The sequence below is a fragment of the Glycine soja genome, chromosome 11 (genome assembly GCF_004193775.1).
Source record: "Glycine soja cultivar W05 chromosome 11, ASM419377v2, whole genome shotgun sequence".
In the NCBI taxonomy this organism is placed as follows: domain Eukaryota; kingdom Viridiplantae; phylum Streptophyta; class Magnoliopsida; order Fabales; family Fabaceae; genus Glycine; species Glycine soja.
The window spans coordinates 8,884,166-8,896,320 of NC_041012.1; the positions used below are offsets into that span (position 1 = coordinate 8,884,166).

The window sequence follows — 12,155 nt, forward strand, 5'->3', positions numbered from 1 at the left end:
CCTGTGGTAGCAATTTTCCAACTTGGCCACTTGCCATGAGTGACCGTGAAATTGTGTAGAAAATAGTTATTGCATTTTTTTAACACTTTCAATGATTCATACCCTGTTAGACTGTTATATTCTAAATTCTCCAAATTTGGACCATGTATCAAGTCATCTGTATATATATTTGTAATTTGACATTCTAAATTCTTCACACTTTTTTTTTCGGTGAATTTCTATATTCTCCACACTTGATACTTTATGTCACTCGCAACATATTTTTTCTAGTAAAATGATAATGCACCTCTAAACGCTTGGTTCTGGCATAAAATACAAAACAGATTGTTGGCGGGTTCACCTACACTCCTATTTTATGTTGCCATAGCTGATAGCTGTTGTCCCTTACTTGATATCTCTTGATACGGAAAAAGTTATATGTCTGTATGTTTCAAGCAATAAAGAAAAACCATGTAAGTGTGGTTTAATATCATTTAAGTATAAGTGCATGTAAGCATCGATCCTATATTTTGATCTTAGTAATATATAAGTTAAAAATTATCCAATGTCTTCTTTGTTTCTAAGTCAATATTTAATTTTGATTGTAGGCTCGAAGTTCAGACCTTATGTTCATTAACCATTAGAAAGTTCTATATTATATGAGACGCAACAAAGACACCACCTTACCTCTCTGCTTCTTTTCACTAACAAGTCGGTAGCTTTATTTTTCATGTGCACGAGAACAAGTAATGCGCGATTCTTGTTTCAGCAAAGAGAGACATGTCCAACACTACTGCAGCCATTGTTTCAGCCATCAGAGCAAGTCTACGCGTGCAGATGAATTACATTATTGAACACGAGTTTTTTTTTATAGTAAATGATTTACAATCAAAACATGATAATCATGGAAGTGGGAGAGGAAAATATAGCAAAGTATTAGTTGGAGAGTTTCCATGTGGGAGACACTTATCTTACAATTGTGTGATAATGTTTAGATCCAAATCTTGATTAGTTAGCACTCGATGATATTAGTTTAAGATGAGATTCCTTTTGTCTCCAACACCCTAATATATATTGAGCAGATGGCATTGACAAGAAGGTAGATCCAAAAACTGAATTCTATTCTCAACATCAAGGCTTCTCTTCATCTAAGATAAAAAATGGAAGCCTCTCAATCTCATTTCCATGTTCGTTCAAACAGCTTGCCCTCTAGACCACACCCTCTCATCCTACAATGCAACGAGCACTTGGACAGGTTAAGGTCTTCCAATGAAACCTCCTCTTCCTCTTCATCCCTTAGCCATAAGCTAGGAGGGTTGCAAGATCTGCATGAATGTGTCGAAAAATTGTTCCATCTTTCCCTCTCCCAAGAAGCACTTCACCATGAGTGTCAAGAAAACCGGGTAGATGAGCTTCTGAATGGATCCTTAAGGCTCTTGGATGTGTGCACAGCCGCTAAAGACTCTCTATTGCACACAAAAGAGTGCATGCGAGAACTTCAATCAGTTATGAGAAGGAGAAAGGGAGGTGAAGTGGAGCTCAAGGCAGAGGTTAAGAAGTTCTTGATTTCAAGGAAGGTGGTGAAAAAGGCCATCTCAAAAGCCTTGGCAAATTTGAAGGGTACTAGAAAAAATTGCAACATCTCATCTGCAAACAAAGACAATCAATTGGTTAGCTTATTAGAGAGCGTGGAAGTGATCACTCTATCAACATTTCAGTCACTACTTCAATTGATCTCAGGGACTACACAATCAAAGTCAAACAGCTGGAGTTTGGTTTCCAAGCTAATGCAGACCAAGAAAGTAGGTTGCTCACAATTGGCAGATGAAAGTGAATTTGCCCAACTTGATGAAGAATTGCAATCATGCATGTTTGCCCAGACAAGCAAATTTGAAAACACGAATAATCTGCAAACCCAATTGGAGAAAGTGGAGTCTCTTTCTCAAGATCTTGAAGAAGGGCTTGAATTTCTCTTTAGGCGTTTGATCAAGACTAGAGTTGCCCTTCTTAACATTCTCAATCACTAGTTAAGATTAACTGAGTCATCCAAATTTTGTAATGGCATAGATATAACTTTACATGTAGATTGCAAATGTAAATATCTAGTTATATAATATATTGAAACTTTTAAAGTTTTGGTTGCAGTATCATCCTTGTGCATTCATCCTATCCTCCCGACTTTTTTGTTTATTTTTTTTTATTATCATATTAGTGGTATAAAATATTAATCGATTTTAGCTGATTTTTTTTTCTCTTAATTACTTTTTTTTTATCTATAAGTAATTTGAGATCTTGTATGTAAAAGTAACTTATTTTAAATCATTAATATGAATAATGTTAATTTATTACTTTACACATTTTCTTAATTATGAGAAGTAAAATCCTTTAAGCTCAGCCAAATATCTATTAATACATTGAAACTGTTAACTCAAATTTTAGTTGTAGTATCATCATTGAGCACGGATCATTTTGTGACTTGAGTTATTTCATGGCAATACTTTGAGCATTAACCTAACTTATAATTTTCTATGGCCATACAGTACCACTTTGAGACCAGCTTCACAGTTGCACAACAAAGTAATAAAAAATGTTTGGCTTTAAAAAAAAAACAAAGTAATAAAAAAAGTGAGGTTCTGCCCAAAAATGCTCTACACAAGTTCTCCAAAATTCATCTAATTTACTTTTTTTAAAAGTTATTTACTGTCATGATTTCTTCTAAGAAATAAGCTACTTAAATTCTTAGAGGATTTTTTATATAAAAGCAGGTTAAAATATCATTTTGTTCCATTATGTTTTTACACTTTTTTAATTTGGTCCTTTATGTTTTAAATTTTTTTGAAAGTTATAAAGTTAGCTTAATGATTGAAAAGATAGATTAAGAAAGAGGTTGTGGGTTTAAATCCCTACAAATATTCTAATAAAAACTATCGTCAATAAAAAAATGTTTTAAAACTCTCAATTTCGTCATTTATGTTTACTAGTGGACTTATTTTGGTCCTTTTAAATTTTAAAAATAAACCAGATTCATCCTATGATTAGTTTCACGTTAGCACCGTTAACTTTTATACAGTGTTTAAATTAATTATATTATCATAAAGTTAACGTGAAAACTTAATGGACCAAATCACCAAAATGATATTTTAGCCTAAAAAGTATTTATTGTTGAGTTTAATTGTTATACATTTTCTGAGTAAATTATGTTGTCAATCAATTATAATCCATGATATGTGACTTTTAGTGTAATTAGAACAAGAAATTAACCCTTCAAAAAACAAAAACAAGAAAGAGCTAGACTAACGATATAAAGATCTTCTGATTGCCGGTGTATACCAATTAAATCCTTTACTATTTAGCACAATTTCTCAAGAGAAGAAAATTTAAAAATAAGCTACATTTTCCAAGTCTATTTTCATACCCAAGTCTATTTTGCTTGATTTGATCAATTAATTCTCATAATTCATTAGTTTGTATATCGAGTCAAGTGCTTGTTTTTTTATTTGTAAAAATATCTAGAAGATTAAATAAATCGGGATAATAAGATCTGTGCACTCGTGTTTACTATTATTTCTTTTAAAAAAATTATTGTTCGTATTAGAATCAATTGAGTTGTACCAGAGGAAACAACAGATCCCTTTCATCGCTAAAACATGTGATGTACTCTGTCTTTGATCGTGAAAATATATTTTTGTAATGAATGAAATATTTGGCAGAGCTTAAAGGATTTTACTTCTCATAATGACGAAAACGTGTAAAGTAATAAATTAACATTATTCATATTAATGATTTAAAATAACTTGCTTATACAGAAAAGATCTCGAATTCGAGCCTTACAGATAAAAAAAAGTAATTAAGAGAAAAAAAATCAACTAAAATCGATTAATATTTTATACCACTAATATGATAATAAAAAAAAATAAACAAAAAAGTCGGGAGGATAGGATGAATGCACAAGGATGATACTGCAACCAAAACTTTAAAAGTTTCAATATATTATATAACTAGATATTTACATTTGCAATCTACATGTAAAGTTATATCTATGCCATTACAAAATTTGGATGACTCAGTTAATCTTAACTAGTGATTGAGAATGTTAAGAAGGGCAACTCTAGTCTTGATCAAACGCCTAAAGAGAAATTCAAGCCCTTCTTCAAGATCTTGAGAAAGAGACTCCACTTTCTCCAATTGGGTTTGCAGATTATTCGTGTTTTCAAATTTGCTTGTCTGGGCAAACATGCATGATTGCAATTCTTCATCAAGTTGGGCAAATTCACTTTCATCTGCCAATTGTGAGCAACCTACTTTCTTGGTCTGCATTAGCTTGGAAACCAAACTCCAGCTGTTTGACTTTGATTGTGTAGTCCCTGAGATCAATTGAAGTAGTGACTGAAATGTTGATAGAGTGATCACTTCCACGCTCTCTAATAAGCTAACCAATTGATTGTCTTTGTTTGCAGATGAGATGTTGCAATTTTTTCTAGTACCCTTCAAATTTGCCAAGGCTTTTGAGATGGCCTTTTTCACCACCTTCCTTGAAATCAAGAACTTCTTAACCTCTGCCTTGAGCTCCACTTCACCTCCCTTTCTCCTTCTCATAACTGATTGAAGTTCTCGCATGCACTCTTTTGTGTGCAATAGAGAGTCTTTAGCGGCTGTGCACACATCCAAGAGCCTTAAGGATCCATTCAGAAGCTCATCTACCCGGTTTTCTTGACACTCATGGTGAAGTGCTTCTTGGGAGAGGGAAAGATGGAACAATTTTTCGACACATTCATGCAGATCTTGCAACCCTCCTAGCTTATGGCTAAGGGATGAAGAGGAAGAGGAGGTTTCATTGGAAGACCTTAACCTGTCCAAGTGCTCGTTGCATTGTAGGATGAGAGGGTGTGGTCTAGAGGGCAAGCTGTTTGAACGAACATGGAAATGAGATTGAGAGGCTTCCATTTTTTATCTTAGATGAAGAGAAGCCTTGATGTTGAGAATAGAATTCAGTTTTTGGATCTACCTTCTTGTCAATGCCATCTGCTCAATATATATTAGGGTGTTGGAGACAAAAGGAATCTCATCTTAAACTAATATCATCGAGTGCTAACTAATCAAGATTTGGATCTAAACATTATCACACAATTGTAAGATAAGTGTCTCCCACATGGAAACTCTCCAACTAATACTTTGCTATATTTTCCTCTCCCACTTCCATGATTATGACATTTTCAATGCAGAATCATTTAAGATCAAAAACTTGCATTGAATAACTTAATCATGTGCACGTATGGGACAAATTCTGATGGCTAAGACAATGAGTGCAGTTCTGTTGGGCATGTCTCTCTTGTAGAAACAAGAATCGCGTAACTTGTCCCATGCATTAAAATAAAAGCTAACTACGTGTGAGAGAAAAGGGGATCGAGGTGAGGTGGAGCATGAGCTTTTGTGACATTATTGCCTCTCGTTTAATACAGTATTTCTAATGGATGTTTTAATAAACGTGAGGCATGAGCTCTGCTCCTATCATCTAAATTAAATATTTGAACCAGAAAAATAGAAAGTGTAGAATAATTTTAAACATTATAACTAAGATCAAAATGTAAGAACTGGATCATACTTCACTGATAGTCAAATGATTAATTTCACACTCACATGGTACGGATAATCTGTCAGAAATTACTGACAGATAATAAAATTACCGATGAATTTTTTTTAACGACCAAATTACCGACGGAATTTTGGATGTTGGAAATATAAATATATACCGACAGATTTTGGCCATGGGTGATTTACGTTTTTCTTGTAGTATAACATATAGACATATAATCTTTCCGCCTCACATCAACATAACTGGGAAAGGAAATCAGAGTAGTTAGGCAAGTAGTTTTTACCTTGTTTCTTCTACGCTTGTAATGAAAAAAATAAGTGATCGGTATATCGCATAGGCTCTTGTCAGAAAAGATTTGAAGATCAATTGCTATAATAGGGAATGATGCTAAGTGGCTGTATCGGTAGTAACTTTAAATCTGGAATGCTGGCTTTATGGTCAAATGTTGGATAGCTCAGATTGGTCATTTGTTAGCATGACTGGTTCTGTATGTGGTTTGGTATCAGCACCTAGTTCTATTTGGCCTACGGATAGTGCAGCATATAATAAATTTGGTTAGCTTATAAAAATCAAAAGCAATGTCATTGATCAACAATGGGAGACGTGATGAGGGGCAAATTTTGCAACAGTGTCATATAGTCTATGCCTTGGCTCAGCTTCTATTGCAAAATGCAAGTACAGCTTCTGGTTCTTGTTAGCGTACACTATATATATACGTTTTAATAAATTGTATCAGCCATATACGTTTTAATGCAAAGACGAAATTAAACAGGTGAAACTAATGTTATAGTTAAAAATGTGTGTGAGAATAAAGATAAATACCATACGTACTGGCAACACACTCTCTTCTACAAAATCATCAAATTTTATAGGTTTTATATTCTATTTAATAACTCGTTCTCTTGTTTTAATGTATAGATGAAATTGAACAGGTGAAACTAATACATGTTATAGTTAAAAATGTGTGAGAATAAAAATAAATACCATACATACCAGCAACACACTCTTATATAAAATCATAAAATTTTATAGGTCTCATATTCTATTTAATGACTCATTCTCTTATTCGTAGTTTTTAATGAATTTTAATTAATAAATGATCGTGCATTTAAAAGTATCCTAAAGATTCCGTTCCTAACATTTCTCTCACGTATCAAATGATTAAGTGAAATTGTAAAAACACCCTCGTAACATAGGGAAAAGCGTGTGTGCTTCATTTTTGTTTTCTTGTTTTAATCTATCTTAGAATATTATCGACGTAAAAATGATTTGAAGTTCAAGAAACTTCATTTACAGAACTCCGAAAACAAAAATACTAAAATATAAGAAAAATACGTTAAAAATTGTATGTTATCAATATCAAGGTACTGTGTTTATATTGCGTGAATAAAAAAAATTATTCTTCTGCAATTTATCGAAGAAATAAAGAATTCATTAAGAAAACAGCAGCATCCAATAGTTAATTAATATTTATATATTTATGTTTATGATCTTTTTTAGTTATATAATTTTTGTGGTCGATAATCGATATCCTTCACAGCTAAAATAACTGTTGATCATGATCCACTGATTACCATTTAACAGCATAGCACTAGCATGCCTCGTGAATTTTGTCACTTTGTATGTTGTTCTTTTCTTTGTTGCACACCCACTCTAATGGCTTTTGGCAAATGTTTTTATTTTTAACCATTTGGCAAATTTTTTTTTTACTGATTCATTTGGCAAATTTTAACAAGTATGTTAATGATATTAGTTTTTATTTGGTAGAACTTTAAATATATTAGTTAACGTAATAAAAGTAAAAAAAATTATAAATTGAACTTTATAAATTATTTTTTATAAACTATTAATGTAAAAAAAATTACATTATTAACCAATTAAAGTAATTATTATAAAATCAACAAATTTACTAAACTTGTTAATTTATATTAGATAACAATATAAAAAAATATTGTTAGTATGTTGTAATTAAATTCTATTCAATTTATCATATTAAAATACAAGAAATAATATTTTTCAAAAAATCTCAAAATATTTGGCAAATAATTTAAATTGGTCATGATTATTCAAATGAAATAACGATCTTGATTAAAAAAATAGCATCAATAATGATTCGTTCTATTTTGAACAATTTTTAATAGCTTTTTTTTTCCTTTATTGAAAATCAAGTATTTTGAAATAATTCTAAAAAAATTGATTTTTATGAGTCATTTTATTATTTAGTGTACTTTTATCACAATACTTTTTTATAATCTGATTTAGTGAATCTTAATATTATCATAAATGTGCTATTAATTTTATTTTGCATTTTTTTATCTTATGAAGAGTTTTTTTAATTTTAATTTTGATTTTTTTTTTTAAAAATCATTATATATGATATGAATAACTTGATAACAGATGAATATAAAAACGCTGGAGGTAGTGTTTTAAGAAATATTACTTCAAATGAAATTTTAAAAAACGTTAGAAATTATTAAAAATTTGTTTACCAAACCATTAAACAAGTTTTTAACTAATAAAAAAAAGTTAAATTTTTTATTTGGTCCTTATAGTTTTATAATTCTTACATTTTTAGTCCATGTAGTTTAAAAGTATTTTTTTTAGTCTTTATAGTTTGAAAGTGATATTTTTAGTCCCTATAATTTGTATTTTAATTATCTTTTAGTCTTTACTATAAAATAATATATAAAAATAATTAGCTATAAATTAGTTATAAATTATCAATTATTTTTTATTACAAATTATCTTATGATAAATTAGTTATGAATTACTTGTTAATATTTTTGTAATTAATTATAATTGATAATATTACTCATATTTTGATGGTAAAGATTAAAATGGAATTAAAATATAAAGTATAAGAACTAAAAAAACCACTTTCAAAACTATAGGGATTAAAAGAGAATTAAAATGTAAACTATAACAACTAAAAAAATTATTTTCAAACTACAGGCACAAAAAATATAAGAATCGTGATACTATAGGGACCAAATGAATAATTTAAACTTAAACAAATTAAAAGTTAATTAAAATATCTTGTCGAACATAGACTATAAGACCACTAAAAAAGTTAGTTGGGAACTAATAACCAGAAAGATAGAAAACTAACTTAGATGTTTGATAAAACTAATTATTAAAATAGTTAAAGAATTTTAACCGGTAAGCTAGAAAACAAACTCACTAAATTATAAGTGATTGATAAAACTAATTATTAAAGTGGCTAAATTATAAGACAGAAAAGTAATTAAATCATGATTTATTTTAAAACAAAATAATCAAAAAATTTGATAAATATATTAAAGATAAAAGATATAAAGTATAACAAACTAGAAGCTAGTGTTTAAAAAAATGTTAAATATCATTTTAAAAATTATTAAAAAATATATATATCAACCAATCAAACAAATTTTTCAACTAATAAAAAAATTAAAAATTAACTAAAATATATTACCAAACATAACTATAATCTTAACCTAAATTGTAATTGAAAATGTTCACATTTAACATCTAATAACAATAATTATTATATTACATATCATTATCACCTTTCACGATTTTTTTTTTACTCGAGAAAGAAGTCAGATAAGATTTAATGATTTTTCTAATACTTAAGGTAAGTATATTCAATGATTTAAATTTGAGACAATTAATTTAAGTTAAAATAATTATATTAGTTGAGACTAGATAATTTTATTATTTTTTTGGCACCCAAAAGTTTAGATAAATTAGATTCTAAAAGATTTATCCGAATTAAAATATGTTTCAAAATTCACGGCATAATTATATATCAATTTACTAACAAAATTGATGTGGAGATTCAAATTTACGTTGTTATGAAATAGAAGTATAATTTTAACCAATTAAATAATTTTGATTGATAAATAATATTATGATTTCATATCATATCAATTCAATCCTTTTTTCTTATATTTTTTTTGTGAGTGTCAATACTAAAGCTCCAAAATAAGATTGTGGAGGCTCCCACCTCTGGTCATTTTCCCAGCTGACTGAGCTGAGGAGGACAAAGCTTATGGCCCGATATTTTAGGGCACTTGGTGGACAAAACACCCTGGATAACTATTGCTGGACACGTGTACGGTTGAGGTAAAGAGCCAAATAAAACTTGGCAATGGGAGGGAACCTAACCTATGATTACTATCATGCACACTATGAATCAATAAGAAAACAACCAGCATTAGTTGGATCTAAGGGCAGAAATCAGTCTTTTATAATGTAATCTCTGTTAAAAAAATGTATATTAATGTCCAACCTCGAATTAAGATTTGTTTGTTAAGGAAGATACCTTTAACATGTGCTTGTTTCTTTCTTGCAAAATGTTATTGCCCTCTCTCATCACTGATTTCTTATTGGCCCAAATGCACAAACACAAGTTGTAGTGCTCCATCAATCTCTCTCAATACTCCTGTAATCCTTATCTGCTAAGTATGATGTACCCTTCAAGGCTTCAAGTTGATCCCTATATTGTATTGTACTAATCTGTTCATTTATTTTTTTCCGACCCCCACAACAAAACTCTTTGTTTTTAGAATAAATATCAAATTGTTTTGTACCCTAATTTTTTGTCAATATTAAGTTACTTGAGAGGTACACGAGTTGGATTGTGATTTTTATTTTATTTTTTGGTAATGGATTCTGAAATTCAATGTCATTTACTTTCAAAAAGGAACTGGATCATTTTAAACCGCTAAATCGATTAAAAATAAAAATGGATTGAAATTATAATTACAAAAGCATATTTTTTTATGTCTGGTTTATGTTAATTTTTTATTTATATTGTTAAAATTGAACTAAAGTAACTGAATTTTATTTTTAATATATTTGTATTTTTTCCTATTATATTATAATTATATTCCATATAAAATGCATTTTTTTCTCTAGATGGATAGTTTTAGCTATGTACGTAAATTAAGGTCTCCATTATAGATAGTTTCAATGATATATATATATATATATATATATATATATATATATATATATATATATATATATATATATATATATATATATATATATATATATATATATATCATTATAATCACATGTGATCTTTTGTTGTTCTATTTATTATTTCAAGTGATTGTTAAATTATGTATTGTATCAGTTTATTTTGGTTCAGATTTGATATTGTATTCAAGTCTGAATAACTTATTGATTCAACTAAAACAATAGAGAATTAGTTTAACTTGGTTCGGAATTGATATTTTATTCAAACCAAACAAGACAAATCATATTATTTTTATATTTGATTGAAATGAGATTTTTATTTAAAAACTACAATACATCTCGTGCAAAATCAAGTAGTCTATCAAATTTGATAGCAACCTGAAAATTCAGAGACAATGGCCCGCAAAAAACACAGGACAAAAAAAATTATATCCTATTTGTTCATCATAAGACATTTATAATATCCATTAAAAAAACAAAATTTTAAGCCAACAACTTATTTTTTTTATACTTTATGCATTTTTTGTGGTTCTCCTTCTCCTATGAACCGTATTAAGGTAGACAATCTTTTTACGAAAATGTAAATTACAGTTTAATACACCAAACAGTATAGATGATATTTTGAATTATACGTACGTTTTAAAGTATTTGCAATAATTAATATCACATTAAAAAACAGTTTTGGCAAATGAAGAACACAAAAGCATAGTTAGAATAAAAGGAAAAGGAAAAACATAAAATTATCATAAATAAGTGAAGATCAGATAAACACCAAGCAAGAGTTAGGTACTTTGGGAATAGTTTATCCTCATTTGTCAATTATGTTTGGTCGTAGCTAAAATGTTGTACTCTTATGGTTTAGCTATATTTGCTTAATTAAGCGCGATTGCTTGCCAGATGATCCACAACTACATACACAGAATTTGATGGTGGGCCAAATGGGCCCACATATGAGAAATCGAGAACCGTGAATGCTGCTGGCTGGGCTCTATGTCCAAAATCTGGAGGAGAGCTCTGTGGCCCACCATTTAACAATCCACTTGTAACTTGTACCTTCATGGGTCCCACTAAATCCACCAAGCAACACATTTTTTTGGATTGAAAAAGAAGAAACTTACTTATATCAAGTCACAACTCACAATCAAAGAAAAAACTTGGTTTGTATAAAAAAAAAACTGTGTAAGAAAATTACATTATCAATTAATAAAAATGCATTATAGATGTTACTTATAAGATAACAATAGTTAAAGTTAATAAATTTAGTTTATATATATATATATGATTGTGATTGAATAATATTATAATTTGGATTAATATTTTATTTCATATGTGATATTTAATATATTCATCGGAAAAAAAATATTTATGTGTATATTTTAGTAAAATAAATAAATTTAAGTTTCCTTAAAAAATGTGTTAGTATAAAATATTATTACACTGAAATCTAATTATAAATTTATATGTATAATAAATTTGTTAATTTTTATTATAATGATATTACAATTCATATTTTTTTATAATTTTTAATAGATTAATAAAGTATCACATCATTAATTAAACATCATTAATTAAATAATGAAGTGACATACTAATAAAGTATCATATTATCATTTAACGG

At 28.8% G+C, this 12,155-nt stretch overlaps 2 protein-coding genes across 2 annotated transcripts; one reads left to right on the forward strand and one right to left on the reverse strand.

The window, feature by feature from the left end:
• The first annotated feature begins 1,091 nt into the window (after positions 1-1,091).
• On the forward strand, positions 1,092-2,129 carry LOC114375902. The gene has a single exon (XM_028333762.1). The coding sequence runs from the start codon at positions 1,140-1,142 to the stop codon at positions 2,004-2,006; it is 867 nt and encodes a 288-aa protein (XP_028189563.1). The 5' UTR covers positions 1,092-1,139; the 3' UTR covers positions 2,007-2,129.
• Positions 2,130-3,933: 1,804 nt separating this feature from the next.
• Positions 3,934-4,971, reverse strand: LOC114375903. The gene has a single exon (XM_028333763.1). It carries the CDS (start codon positions 4,921-4,923, stop codon positions 4,057-4,059), a length of 867 nt encoding a protein of 288 aa, XP_028189564.1. The 5' UTR covers positions 4,924-4,971; the 3' UTR covers positions 3,934-4,056.
• Positions 4,972-12,155: the final 7,184 nt, after the last annotated feature.